The sequence below is a fragment of the Anomaloglossus baeobatrachus genome, chromosome 7, assembly GCF_048569485.1.
Source record: "Anomaloglossus baeobatrachus isolate aAnoBae1 chromosome 7, aAnoBae1.hap1, whole genome shotgun sequence".
NCBI lineage: Eukaryota > Metazoa > Chordata > Amphibia > Anura > Aromobatidae > Anomaloglossus > Anomaloglossus baeobatrachus.
In genome coordinates, this window is record NC_134359.1 from 23,119,690 (window position 1) to 23,135,036 (window position 15,347).

A 15,347-nucleotide genomic window follows, 5' to 3' on the forward strand; every position below is an offset into this window, starting at 1 on the left:
CATTCCTGACATTTCTTCCTCCTGAATCTTCCCCATCACCTGTGAGTCATATTATTGAGAAGTGGAAGGAACCGCAGCAACTCAGCCACAAAGTGCAGACCACGTAATGTTACAGAGCGGGGGCCGAGTGCCGAGGAGCAGAGGGCAGAAATGTCACCACCGCTCTGCTGACCCCATAAATGCAGAGTCCAGACCTTGTCCTGTAACAAACACAGCACAATGCCGAGCCATACACCACCAAGCACAATGCCGAGCTGTACATCACCAAGCACAATGCCGAGCCATACATCACCAAGCACAATGCTGAGCCATACATCACCAAGCACAATGCTGAGCCGTACATCACCAAGCACAATGCCGAGCCGTACATCACCAAGCACAATGCCGAGCCATACATCACCAAGCACAATGCCGAGCCATACATCACCAAGCACAATGCTGAGCCATACATCACCAAGCACAATGCTGAGCCATACATCACCAAGCACAATGCCGAGCCATACATCACCAAGCACAATGCCGAGCCGTACAGCACCAAGCACAATGCCGAGCCATACATCACCAAGCACAATGCTGAGCCATACATCACCAAGCACAATGCTGAGCCATACATCACCAAGCACAATGCTGAGCCGTACATCACCAAGCACAATTCCGAGCCGTACATCACCAAGCACAATGCCAAGCCGTACATCACCAAGCACAATGCTGAGCCGTACATCACCAAGCACAATGCAGAACCGTACATCACCAAGCACAATGCAGAGCCGTACATCACCAAGCACAATGCAGAGCCGTACATCACCAAGCACAATGCAGAACCGTACATCACCAAGCACAATGCTGAGCCGTACATCACCAAGCACAATGCCAAGCCGTACATCACCAAGCACAATGCAGAGCCGTACATCACCAAGCACAATGCCAAGCAGCTGCAACTGCACATCACCAAGCAGAATCCAGAGCCACACATCACCAAGCATGCTGCCAATCTTCGGATGCAGTGTTATAAAGCCGCTACCATTAGACTCTGGAGGAGATGTGTTCTGTGTAGTGACGGATCGCATTTCTCTATCTGTGTCTGCTGGAGGAGTTTGGTGAATGGAGAACATTACCCCGACAGCATTGTGTTTGCACAGATGGTGGAGGAGGATAATGCTGTGAATTTGTTATCAGGGGTCAGCCTTGGCCCTTTACTTCCAGTAAATCGGAGCATCAGTGGGAACAGTTTGTGAAAGACCCATTTCTGTTCCCCATGACTGTGCCCAGTGCAGAGGGTCAATACATACATGGAGGGGGTGTTTGGTGGGAAGAACTTGAGGACATTGGCAATTTTTATGTTCTCTGAATAATAGAACATGCAAAGCAAAGGAGCAAAAATGGCCGGCTGCCATAAATATCCCTATAATTAATCCTAATCTACAGACCACCTGTCTTCAGTAACCGCTTATCAGCCAGTGCCGTCTCCAGAAATAGGCTTCGCTGTGAGGCTGCACGAACAGAACAGTGTCCGTATTAATAGCATTGGACGTGGGTTGCGGGTCTGATATTGGGGCTGTCGGCATCAAAGCTTCATATAAAATGTCAGTCTAAACAAATCGAGGAAAGATGGGACCAAAATAGCTTCATTACCCCGGACAAACAAACAAGGGAGACAACAATCTAATAGGAGAGGAGAGGTCACATCCTGGATCAGCCATCGCTGCCCGACAGGGCGGAAAGTAAAAGTTTCACTAATTAGTGACCTGAGTGATATAAACCTGCATGGACTGACGAGCGCAGACAATTAGACAGACGTGATTACAACATGGATTAACTGCATCCATTACACCGGGGCGAATCGAGGCAATTCATTATGGTCCAGTGCAGAATACAGCACAGCAGCCAGGAGCTGGGGAAACAAAGAAGCGCGCAGCATCTGCAGCAACTGATTTTTAAAGGGCCACATTTACTAAATTTGGCACAATTTTGTGTGTGATAAATGTCACAAAGTTGAGGATCCCAAAATCTCGAGAACAGAGGAAGACAATGGAGATCTGGCCGTGAGTCTCTACTCTCCAATTCCAAAAATTAACTCTCTATAACCAGGCAGCGCTGAACCGGGCCTCGCTCCGAGACAGTCCGGCATCTATTAGACAGTCAAGATATAACTGTCCCAGACGGGGTGACAGCAATAAAGAGAACCTGACTAGCCCGAGAGGCGGGTCGCTGTCAGCTCTGCTCCGCCCACTTATCTAGACGGACAGGTCTGTGCACACCCATGGGGAGAGCCCTGTCAGTCTGGATGTGTGGGTGGGGGGGGGCACCCATTGTTTCATACACTAGTAATGGGGGAGCTGGTCTCAAGGGCTTCCCTTAAAATGTCTTCCATGATTCGAGGACAGGTGGATGTATCACACGACCGGTACTAGAAGAATCCAAAATGATCAAGTTGGTCCATATTGTGAAACTGAGATAGTGTTTTTCATAAAATTTACATGCAGTGTGCCCCCATACACAGAAAAAGTGAACAAGGATGCGATCTATCACAGCCACTTCCAAAAGGAGAAATATCTCCAAAAATATTTTGCCTGTCCCTCCGCAGCAGAAGATCACACCCAGAGACAGAGGTCAATGGCTTCTCTTCGACAAAGTTTGGGGAAAGTCCTTCTTGCTCTCAGCATCCACTAGTAGCTCGTTCCCCATGTAGAGAACAGTAGTCCGGCTCACTTCCCAAAGGGGGAAGAGTCGAGGGCGAAAGGGGGAAGAGTCGAGGGCGAAAGGGGGAAGAGTCGAGGGCGAAAGGGGGAAGAGTCGAGGGCGAAAGGGGGAAGAGTCGAGGGCGAAAGGGGGAAGAGTCGAGGGCGAAAGGGGGAAGAGTCGAGGGCGAAAGGGGGAAGAGTCGAGGGCGAAAGGGGGAAGAGTCGAGGGCGAAAGGGGGAAGAGTCGAGGGCGAAAGGGGGAAGAGTCGAGGGCGAAAGGGGGAAGAGTCGAGGGCGAAAGGGGGAAGAGTCGAGGGCGAAAGGGGGAAGAGTCGAGGGCGAAAGGGGGAAGAGTCGAGGGCCCAAAGGGGGGGGAAGAGTCGAGGGCCCAAAGGGGGGGAAGAGTCGAGGGCCCAAAGGGGGGGAAGAGTCGAGGGCCCAAAGGGGGGGAAGAGTCGAGGGCCCAAAGGGGGGGGAAGAGTCGAGGGCCCAAAGGGGGGGGAAGAGTCGAGGGCCCAAAGGGGGGGAAGAGTCGAGGGCCCAAAGGGGGGGAAGAGTCGAGGGCCCAAAGGGGGGAAGAGTCGAGGGCCCAAAGGGGGGAAGAGTCGAGGGCCCAAAGGGGGGAAGAGTCGAGGGCCCAAAGGGGGGAAGAGTCGAGGGCCCAAAGGGGGGAAGAGTCGAGGGCCCAAAGGGGGGGAAGAGTCGAGGGCCCAAAGGGAGGGAAGAGTCGAGGGCCCAAAGGGAGGGAAGAGTCGAGGGCCCAAAGGGAGGGAAGAGTCGAGGGCCCAAAGGGGGGAAGAGTCGAGGGCCCAAAGGGGGGGAAGAGTCGAGGGCCCAAAGGGGGGAAGAGTCGAGGGCCCAAAGGGGGGGAAGAGTCGAGGGCCCAAAGGGGGGGAAGAGTCGAGGGCCCAAAGGGGGGGAAGAGTCGAGGGCCCAAAGGGGGGAAGAGTCGAGGGCCCAAAGGGGGGAAGAGTCGAGGGCCCAAAGGGGGGAAGAGTCGAGGGCCCAAAGGGGGGAAGAGTCGAGGGCCCAAAGGGGGGGAAGAGTCGAGGGCCCAAAGGGGAAGAGTCGAGGGCCCAAAGGGGGACCAGTCGAGGGCCCAAAGGGGGACCAGTCGAGGGTGAAAGGGGACCAGTCGAGGGTGAAAGGGGACCAGTCGAGGGTGAAAGGGGACCAGTCGAGGGTGAAAGGGGACCAGTCGAGGGTGAAAGGGGAACAGTCGAGGGTGAAAGGGGGAGAGTCAAGGGTGAAAGGGGGAGGAGTTGGGGGTGCAGACTTTGACAGCACAATCCTCTACCCCCTAAAGCATTTAGATGGGAACCATGCGACAAACACATGTGGAAAGTGGACAGAGAATGATAAATACAGTGAATAAGAAGGTGTATATACTGACCGGCCCATCAGCCATGAACGTTACTGTTTATTTATTAATTCGGCTTTTTCTTGCTGTTGTTCACGGCCGATGTTCCCTTTGGTTTTGGGCTGTTGTGTGACACCTACACATGCCCGTTGCAGAGCTGCGATCGCCATTTTGCCTGGAGAAAGTTTATTATGGTCAGGAGGATCTCAGCCGCTGGTCTGCCCGAACAGTCACGTGACACTTCCACCTTTGGCGCTCTCACTTACGTTCCGCCCCATATCTGGGGGCGATTGTTGTACGTATACCCTCTTTCACTGTAAACTGCCATGGAATAAATGGCGCTATAAGAATAAATAATAATAATAATAATAATATCTCCTGCATGCGCTGACTTTCTGCTGCGTGGAGCGGTCCTGTGCCTGGAGATGGGATATTCTGATTGCGATTTTTGTTTATTTGTGTGATACAATTATGTTACTCTCCAACTGGTCTAAGGCTACGTGCCCACGATCAGTGTTTGCAGCGCTTTGGATGCAGCGCGTTTCATCTGTGCCCAAAACGTTGCATTGTACAGCAAAAGCACAGTGGATGGGATTTATAGAAACCCCATGCCCACTGTGTGTGTGTCCCTCAGCAAAAATTGACCTGCGGTGCGGCTTCGTGAGCAACAGCATGTCAATTCTTTGCTGCGGAGTTGCAAGCATCCTCCATAGGGAGAACAGAGAAAGACCGCAGCGCTCCAAAACCCTGATCGTGAGCACGAGTAGCTGCGGTCTCCTGCGGAGGACACTCGCGGCCCTGCAGGTCACAACTCACTGTGTCCAGGATGCAGCGGGTCCTGATCGTGGGCACATACCCTAATGGGAAATACTCTGCGACGTCATTCACCAAAAACTCCTGATGAAGCGGTGTGTGAAACGTGTTGGGATTTGATGGTTAAATGGCGTCCACATATTGCAGTATTTGCCTGCTGCAATATTCCCAGTTTTGGTGCTTTTGCGTTAATTAAGGGGAAACTGCAGCCTTTTTTCTTCTCTGTATATAGTGTTTGTAAACTTTGGGTTTTGGGCATTTTTGTCCCCCTGATATATTTTGACTTTAATGCAATGCCCCCTATCACTTTGTAACTTTGTGCCTTTGTATAATGAGTCCCATGAGGTTCTCTCATGTCAGATTTTAGTGAATCATGTACACAAATTAGGCTTAGTATATTTTCTTATGATTAGTCCCATTCATCAATGTGCTAATGAGCAATCACTCCAGTGAAGTCCCGAAACCGGTAAGCCCCAGCGTCACCGGTAAGCCCCAGCGTCACCGGTAAGCCCCAGCGTCACCGGTAAGCCCCAGCGTCACCGGTAAGCCCCAGCGTCACCGGTAAGCCCCAGCGTCACCGGTAAGCCCCAGCGTCACCGGTAAGCCCCAGCGTCACCGGTAAGCCCCAGCGTCGCCACTCCTGGGAAACCTCTGCACTTTGGATTCTCAAACTATTCGGCCCATGACTTGGATCCCGGGGTCAGGGTCACCTACAGGACCTCTGACCTTAGTCCACGAGGCCCAGATCAGAAAACTGTTGACCGATGTAATCCAATGGGATTTTTTTGGCCAATATTTTTTTTCCTTAAACCTTGACTATTTTGGCTCTCCTGCAATCTAAGCACAAGGATCCTAATCTCCAGCAGGAGCCATCACTTTGATCATCCAATTAAGCAGTCGCCATCTCTCCGCAGGGCACCCCAAGCCTAACAGGGTCCCTAATGTAATTCCTGGAGCAACGGCACGGAGCACATCAATCATATGGAGAATTTAGGGAACCTGTGACCACTACATTTACATATTATTCATTTGCAGATCCCCCAGCAGGACACCGCCGGCCTCATCCCCATGATTGCAGGAAATTAACACTCGTCAAGCTAATTGGTATGACTGGAGATACGGCCCTCTATCAAATGATCAAAGCCGCCTCAGTAATCTGCGTGCGGTCCCTATGAAGGAGGCATTCTGTAATACTGCTAGGAGCAGAGGTACCTGGGGGGGCACACGTAAAGGTAGCCCCCCGCTGCGGGCTGACAGGGCACGTCAGTCAATGGAGGGATGAATGCCTGTCTGCTGGGTGTTCCAGCCTCTTCTCCGAGCCCTCGGGGGGACACTCGGCTTTCACTGGCCTCTTTGTCATTACAGCGTCAGGAGAATCATTAGTCGAAGAATTAATGAGCGCCTTGAAGATGGTGACAATATACAGGACAATCGCTCATCCTGCTGGATTCATTAGGGTCTGTATGGCTGCTGAAATAAGCATTTTACAGATGTTCATGGGGGAAGAATAGAGGCCGATGTAAGCATGAGGGGCCGAGGCAAGTGTGGGGGGGGCCAAGGCAGGCATGGAGGGGCTGAGGCAGGCGCAAAGGGGCTAAGGCAGGCATGCAGGGGCCGAGGCAAGAACGCAGGGGCCGAGGCATGCACCGAGGCAAGAAAGCAAGGGCCGAGGCAGGCACCGAGGCAAGAATGCAGGGGCCAAGGCATGCACCGAGGCAAGAACGCAAGGGCCGAGGCAGGCACCGAGGCAAGAACGCAGGGGCCAAGGCATGCACCGAGGCAAGAACGCAAGGGCCGAGGCAGGCACCGAGGCAAGAACGCAAGGGCCGAGGCAGGCACAAACAAAGGGGCCGAGGCAGGCACAGACAAAGGGGCCGAGGCAAGCGCAAAGAAGCCCACGCAAGTGCAAAGGGGCCGAGACAGGCGCAAAAGACCCACGGAGGCGCAAAGGGGCTCCCGCAGGCGCAAAGGGGCTCCCGCAGGCGCAAAGGGGCTCACGCAGGCGCAAAGGGGCCCACGCAGGCGCAAAGGGGCCCACGCAGGCGCAAAGGGGCTCACGCAGGCGCAAAGGGGCTCACGCAGGCGCAAAGGGGCTCACGCAGGCGCAAAGGGGCTCACGCAGGCGCAAAGGTTCCAACGCAGGCGCAAAGGGGCCCACCCAGGCGCAAAGGGGCCCACCCAGGCGCAAAGGGGCCCACCCAGGCGCAAAGGGGCCCACCCAGGCGCAAAGGGGCCCACCCAGGCGCAAAGGGGCCCACCCAGGCGCAAAGGGGCCCACCCAGGCGCAAGGGGGCCAACGCAGGCACAATGGGGTCAGCGCAGGTGTAAAGGGGTTGACGCAGACACAAAGGGTTGACACAGGCAGAAGTTGGTACTGTGTCTTCTGGTGCTCACTTAATATTAGGTCATCTAAAGACTGCAGCCAATCGTCTCTGTCTGCAGCCAATCAGTTCCATCCAATCAGTGGCTGTTAATTATTATGTCACGTGAGACCTGTGACTGACGATTGGCTGCAGCCTACACAATTGTATCAGTGGGTACAGACTGGCTGCAGATGGATATGATTGGCTGCAGCACTCAAATTCCATAACTGCGTCAGTACCGGAAGGTGAGCATATGCTGTTGTTTTTTTGCTTTATAGGAGATATTTTTGTATTTAAGAAGGGGTTATCATTTACTGGACAACCCCTTGAAGTTCCATGGAAGCTGTATGGATCTGTGAGCTCCCCCTAGTGGTGGCAGTGTGTCACTATAATTTTATCATCATTATGTCATTCTGTAAAGTGAACGCTGACCCCTATAATGATTCATTATTACGGCTCGTTCTGTAATTTTTTGTCTTGAAGCCGCTGGTATGTTCTAATAATAAAGTGAATATCTCATTCTCCGAATATCGGGGGACGGTTCACTTTTCAGTACGTGCTGCCACAATTCTTCAATGGAGACAAGTGAATAATTCCCCCCTCGCTGTGTAATCCCCCCGCTGGACGTGAGGACGGACGGAGCGGATTGTTTTGGTGGATCAGTCACTCTCTCGCCTCCATTAAGGTAACATACATAGATCTTGAGGAGCGCCTGGAGACTAAACATCTATTACTGGCGCTTCCTCCTTCCCGGACTAAAAATATAAAGAAAAAACCTGAGGAAATGGAAGAAAACAGGACAATGCCAGTAACAACAATGTAAAGCCGCTTGTTTACAGGGGATGAATCACTAGACGTCACTCATCAAGACTACAAATCATTGGGAGGGGGCAGCGCCGATCCGAATGTGCCGAACCCTACTCAACAGTGAGACCCCCCAAAATCTAAGACAGCTATAAAGACCCCAATATACACCTGATTGGCGACTGAACTTTAAAAAGGAATTGTTCACTGATCACAAGTGTATGGGGGGCTCCCATCACTCACACTAGACATTTGTGTACAGAAAGATCGGGCATGTTGGATGCCAACATGTCTGATCCTTCTGTTCGTACAAGAGGTGTCTGCCAGCGGTTTACCCCATTGGAAAAGGGATAAAACATTGCATGCACGACTATGGAGGAGTCGAGAGGAACTGCGCAAACGAAAAAGTGTTTCCCTCCTAGCTAGCTTATACCTTAAAGGGGTTTTCCAGTAATTACTAAAATATGGCAGTGAGAAGAGGCGCTCCTAAAGGAAACGAAGAAGGTGACTGTAGACCCTGGAGTCTGCCCTCCAGTCGTATCCAAGAAGATGTCACGACCATCGGTCACCCGGTCACCGATTATTTGATGGGTCAGGTGACTGGTGGCTAGTGGGAACAGTCAGAGGGGGGCCAATAACTTGATACAAAATAATAAACAATGGAAAACCCCTTTAAGTCTTTGTCGTCTTCTTTAAGTTCCTGAAAATAATACATATCCTTATATGTTTCATGGTAACATCTAATTATGGAAAAGCTTGGAGACTACAAAGATGGCCGCCATTACCGCCCACCCACAGCTTTTCTAGACCCCTGAATGGTGAATCAAATGTGTTAAAGGGTTAATCCCCAGATCGTAATTTATTAATTGCTGGGGGTCTGACTACTGGGACCCCCGGAGATTCAGGCTCTGCAGTACTCGGTATGGGGTGAAGCACCGGAGCAAATACTCCACCTCCGCAAAAAAGAGCGGAGCGCTGCACTCTGCTTCATTCCAGATAGAGATCTGCCGATTCCGGATTGGGGGTCCAGCGATCAGACCCCCCAGCGGTCAGCAAGTTATTCCCATCCTCTGCATGGATGATGACTTACTATCCATCTGCGATACCCCTGCTTCTATCACCAAATCTCTGGCAGCCGGGCGACACCTCGTGCTGGGTCTGCAAGGCTGGCCGGACTTTGTGCTTGATCCTCCATAACTGAATGCGGATCATCGCTACTTGCTGTGCCGATGCACGTGCAGCCCGACGACTGGGGATAAAACCTGTACAAGGAAATATCTTTAAGACCCCGTGCGCACTGGAAAATCTGCTTTTCTTAAGAAAAATCTGCACTCTAGGGCAGAATTCCACACCCCTGGCAAAAACTGCACCAAAAACGCACCCAAATTTGCATGCGGTTTTGCCACGGATTTTGCTGCTTTTTTTTCCCGCGGGTTGGTCCCTGCGTTTTTTTACAATTTACCATTATCTATGGCAAAAACGCAGGTACCTTCGGAAAAGAAGTGGCATGCTACTTCTTTTTTTGTTGCAGAAATTCTGCAGCAAAACCTGTAGCAAAAAAAACGCAAGTGCGCGCACAGCATTTTGGATTTCCCATAGATTTTGCTGGGGAAAGGACTGCCGAAAGGTTATGAACAAAAAACGCACTTTTTCTGCAGCAAAAACCACGGCAAATCTGCGGCAAAAAAAACCGCAGTTGCGCACAGGGCCTTAGGCTGTAAAAAACAAGTGGAAAACGTTTCAGGAAACGTTTGGAGCATGTGCACTTGAAGTCTTCTGAACAATGTTTGAAGCAGAAACTTGAGTGGAAACTTCAAATCTCAAATCTTCTCAAAAACGGAGTTTCTGCTCGGTGGCTTTGTGTAAACTGAGGATTTGGAGCAGAAACTCTTCAAATCCCCAAAATAGCAAAACTCACTTAGAGGTTCTGCTCAGTTTCCTCTAAAAAAAAAAAAAAAAAACCCCAGCAAAAATCCACTGGAAACAGAGGCTTTTTGCTGAGATTTCGGACCAAAAACTGAGAAGTAACTCCAAGTTTTTGCAGAGTTTTGAGGTTTGGAGGAGAATTTGGAGAGTTTCTGTTCAATTTTTATTCTAAAAATTCCTAGAAAAACTGTGTGCACATACCAAGTCTGCTGCAAAATGGAAGCAGCAAAAGCACTGTGTCTGCATTACCCTCTTGGGGATGTTTTGGAAGAGTTTTTCAGTTTCCTGAAGCAGTCTTGGTAAAGTTTTTTTTGTTTTCCATTAGGGTATGTGCACACGCTGCAGAAATCTTCTGCACCAAAAAACACACCCAGAAGCAGAAAAAAAAATCTGCAGCATGTCAATTATAGGTCTGTTTTTTCCTGGGGTTTTTTTTTTTTTTTCTAAGCCCTTTCAGTCACTGAATTCACTAAAAAAAAAAAAAAGAAAAAAAAAGCACCAAAAAAGGCATGCGTTTTTGGTGCTTTTTTTTCTTTTTAGTGAATTCAATGATTAAAAGGGCTAAAAAAAAAAAAAAAAACACAGGAAAAAAACAGACCAAGGCCATGTGCGCACAGTGCGTTTTTGCGTGTTGTTCGAGTGCATTTTTGGCCTCAAAACTGCACGACTTTGCTTCCCCAGCAAAGTCTATAAGTTTTCATTTTTGCTGTCTGCACACTTTTTTTTAAGCTACGTTTTTGAGCTTAAAAAAAAAAAAAAATGGACATGTCAATTCTTTCCTGCGTTTTTCTGTGTTTTCCCCCCATGCAATGCATTGGAAAAACGCAGAAAAACGCAGAGATCAAAAATGCAGCCAAAAACGCACCAAATCGCGGTAAAAATGCATGCGTTTTTGCCGCTTTTTTTGCCACGGGTGCGTTTTTAGCGGCCAAAAACGCAGAGTTAAAAAAACGCAGCGTGTGCACATAGCCCTACAATTGCCATGCTGCAGATTTTTTTTTCTGCACCAAAAACTGCAAGGAAAAAAAAGAAGCGACGTGCGCACAGGACTTCAGAAATCTCATAGAATTTGCTGGGATAAGGATAGACATGCAGATTTAAGCAACAAACTCAATGATAAACTGCACCAAAAACTGCATCGTGTGCACAGGGCCTTAATCGTCTTTTGCAGCCTTCTGATTGGCCAGTGCCGAGTTTGGAGCATTTTCCATCAGGAGTCGTGTGCATTTAGAATAGGAATGAATAGGAGGTCTTTCAATTGTTTTTGAAACGATTTTTCTGGCTTTTTTTTTGTTGTTTTTTTTAGCAGACCGACTCCAAAAAACCCGTGTAACAGCAAATTTGAAGTCACAAGTTTTTTTTAAACTAAGAACAATTTTAGTGTTTTTGCTTTTACTGTATTTTTATGGGTTTTTTTTGTTTTCCAGAGGAAAAAACCCCTTCTATCTAATATAACTATAGAAGTTAAAAAATCCAGCACTATGCTGTCAATCTTTCACCCATAATTGCAGGTTACTAATTAGAAACATACGAGACCCCACGGACGGCTAATTAAGCGATGAACCTGAGGCCGGACTGCGGCCCCCCAGGACGGGGTCATTATAACCAAGTGATCAGTCCGCTGACGAGTGCTGGGCCTGTTACTGAGGACGCCCCGGGCAGCAGTATGGCCTCCAGAGCTGTCAATCAAATCCAATTCTAGAAATACGAAGCCTTCATTCATTAAGTGGCTGTAAATGAGGCGACTTCGCTTTGATCCTTGCGTGGACTTTCCCAGGGAAAGAAGCGGAGAACAGAGCGGAGAGAACCAATGAAAAAAAATGAGCCCCACCTGGGAACCCCCAATTTGCAGGAAAGACATATTATAAACCCCTTCAAATCTTCCAATGTCAATCATCCGATAATCCAGAATATTTTACAATCCGACGTCAATTCTGGACTAAAGGAATCCCTCCGTATTTTCTCTTCTCCGCCATAAGAGCAGCTTTCTACCCCCGAAATGCATCTTTTAGGAGATCCCCGCTCACATCCAGTTTATTATTGTGGTTTTCACATTAAAAATCAAGTTTGTCATTAATTGTATCCTCGTTAGTTCCTTTAAAATTGCAGAAACGGAAAAAAAAATTAAGATATTTTTAAGGGTAATTTATCTTTTAAGACTTGTGGCTGTATAGGACGTAAGCAGCCGGGAATTCCCGACCACAGCCCCTGCCCCGGGGACTCTACACGACGCAGTAAAGATTTGATGAACGGTTTCTTGTCAAAACGTGGTGTAAAGAAGAGAATATTTACAGTGATTGTACGTTATTATCAGAGTCATCGCTGCGTCAATCATAGAAGATAAAGAAAACCTGATGATATTTCACCCCCTGCGGCCACCACTAGGGGGAGCTCACTGCATACAGCTGGAAGTCAATGGTAAAACTGTATGCAGAGAGCTCCCCCTAGAGGAGAATCATTCTGCAGCAAGCAGCTCCCATCAACTATCTTAATTTTGCCGAATTTAACGTGAAAGTCAATAGTCCATTTTTCTAAAAAGGTGAAGCTTCCTCTGTTCTACCCAAAATCTACAAGACAATCAGGATTTGTAAAAACCCAGTTCATGCACGTCTCACCGTCACGCTGTGATACACGGAGTTTTCCATCTAAATGGGAACATTTTCCCAAAACTGTCTTCTTATATCAAGTCTTACATGAAATAAAAAAAAAAAATCTGGAGTATCTTTACCTAGAACGCATTATGCAATCCTTCAGTTACTCCTCCTGGCAATCAATAATCAAATTGGATACTGAGCCCTGGCGTTCTGCGGGCCAATAGGGTGAGTCTCCATGAAGTTTCTCGCTGGCAATAATCATTGGAGGGACAAACCCAATGAAGAGGAATGGGGTTATAGATTACCAGGAGGAATAACAGAGGGAACATAAGAGCAAAGTAAACTTCACAATGTTGGTAAGACACTTAAAAACTTCCTTAAAGTATAAATGTATTTTCAGAAAACTTTTGATTGGAGGGAGTCCATAGTAAATGCAGAGAGCGCAGACGAGACCGCCCTCCTCCGAGACGCCATAGACTTTCTATTGAGCCTGTCTGTAATCTTGGCAGAACTTACCCCTCCGAGTCAGCGATCTCGGCAGTCTCTAGGATAGGTCAAAACTTTTCTGAACTTTAAAAAGTTTTCCCTACACTAAAAGTTATCACTTATCCATTGGATAAAGTGCAGATCAGAGGGAAGGGGGTGGTTTGAGCGCTGGGGACCCCCATCGATCCTGTGAAGAGAATATTGACCGCACACGCTCCGTTCATTGTGTATGTGATTGGCGGAAAAAGCCGAGGGCTGAACTCCGCCATCTCCAGCAGTCCTATAGAGAATAAACAGAGTGACGTCAATTTGACTGAGCACTTCACTTGGCACAATAGGGGATCCCAGGTAGCACGCGGACCACCACCAATCTTTAGGATAAATGATAATTTTTAATGTTTGGAATATCCCTTTTAAAAGGGAACTTGTCACCAGATTTGGGGCCTATAAGCTGCGGCCACCACCAGTGGGCTCTTATATACAGCATTCTAACCTGCTGTATATAAGAGCCCAGGCCGCTGTGTACAACGTAACAAACACTTTATAATACTCACCTAAGGGGCGGGGCGGTGCAGACTGGTGAAATGGCAGTCTCTGTTCTCCGGGTGCCGGCGCCTCCTCTTTCGGCCATCTTTATCCTCTTTCTTCTGAAGCCTGGATGCATGACGCATCCTATGTCATTCACACAGGCTAACACTGGGGTCCTGCGCAAACGCACTTTGATCTGCCCTGAGCAGGGCAGATCAAAGTATTGTAGTGCGCCTGCACAGGACCTCAATGCCCACCTGTGTGCATGATGTAAGACGCGTCATGCACCATGGCTTCAGAAGAAGGAGGACAAAGATGGCCGAAAGAGGAGGCGCCGAACCCGGAGAACGGAGACACCCATCCAACCAGTCTGCACCGCACCGACCGTTTAGGTGAGTATTATAAAGTGATTTTTATGTAAGAGCACACTGGTGGTGGCCGCAGGTTAGTCACCAGATCTGGTGATAGGTTCCCTTTAAGGGGTACTTTGCACGCTACGACATCGCTAGCTGATGGTAGTGATGCTGAGCGCGATAGTCTCCGCCCCCGTCACACATGCGATATCTTGTGATAGCTGCCGTAGCGAACATTATTGCTACGTCAGCTTCACACGCACTTACCTGCCCTGCGACGTCGCTCTGGCCGGCGATCCGCCTCCTTCTTAAGGGGACTGGCCGTGCGGCGTCACAGCGACGTCACACGGCAGGCGGCCAATAGAAGCGGAGGGGCGGAGATGAGCGGGACGTAAACATCCCGCCCACCTCCGTCCTTCCGCATGGCCGGTGGAGGCAGGTAAGGAGATGTTCCTCGCTCCTGCGGCTTCATACACAGCGATGTGTGCTGTCCCAGGAACGAGGAACAACATTGTATCTCCTATTAGTGCGACATTATGGAAATGACCGACGCTACACAGATCACCGATTTACGACGCTTTTGCGATTGTTTATCGGCGCATCTAGGCTTTACACGTTGCGACGTCGTTACCGGCGCCGGATGTGCGTCACTTTCGATTTGACCACGACGATATCGCAGTAGCGATGTTGCAACGTGCAAAGTACCCCTAAGTCTTTTACCTTTTTTTTTTTCCAGAAACCATTGTCTTGTAAAAGGGAAAAGAAAAAAAAAAAAAGTTTCAGGAAAGTTTCAAAAAGTTTGCAAATCTGCATACGCACCCCCCTCCTGTGCGCCCTCCCTCCCTAAAACCCTGAAGACGCAGCCAGGTCTTTTGTGCTTGATTCTGGATAGACTGACGCTTCATCGGCTTCCAATGAATTTGGGGTCAGGACTCCATTGTGAGTGTAATGTATTCAGCGGGGTGACAATCTTAAATGAGTGCGCCCCCCAACTTCTTCTCCTTCTTAAAACAAATGGAGCATTGAAGTGAATGTGTGAAAACGGTCCCGGCCCGCACGGACGAGGGAGAGGGGGTTCTCACCATTGTCTGCGCTGACAACAGGATAGAATTGCTTACTTACTTGGCAGCAAACTTCACCATCTGCTTGCTCGCACGGTCCCCCACCGCCACCAGGGCCTGGACGTTGAACTGCTGCTGACGTAGGACCAGAAAACACTGCTTTCCTGAGGAGAGGAAACAGCATACAGGTGCATTGTGAGCGCGGCGGAGGCACGACACACACAAAGAGGAAAAGAATGGACCCGAAACATAAACAGCCATATCACAAAATGCCTAAAATAAGTCAATGCTGTAAACAGAAGCACTCCAGGGCAGGGAGTACCAACATCTGCAGCTTTAATGGTTTTCTTTTCACACTGTTGTTCTGTAATCAGGGGC

The 15,347-nt window shown here is 49.2% G+C and overlaps 1 protein-coding gene across 2 annotated transcripts in view; it reads right to left on the reverse strand.

Moving 5' to 3' along the window:
* DARS1 (aspartyl-tRNA synthetase 1) overlaps positions 1-15,347 on the reverse strand; it is a 102,061-nt gene that overhangs the window by 29,774 nt on the left and 56,940 nt on the right. For both annotated transcript variants that reach the window (XM_075317159.1, XM_075317158.1), the window contains exon 6: positions 15,031-15,133. In XM_075317159.1, coding sequence (XP_075173274.1) covers positions 15,031-15,133 — 103 coding nt within the window. The remainder of the gene's footprint in view (positions 1-15,030; positions 15,134-15,347) is intronic.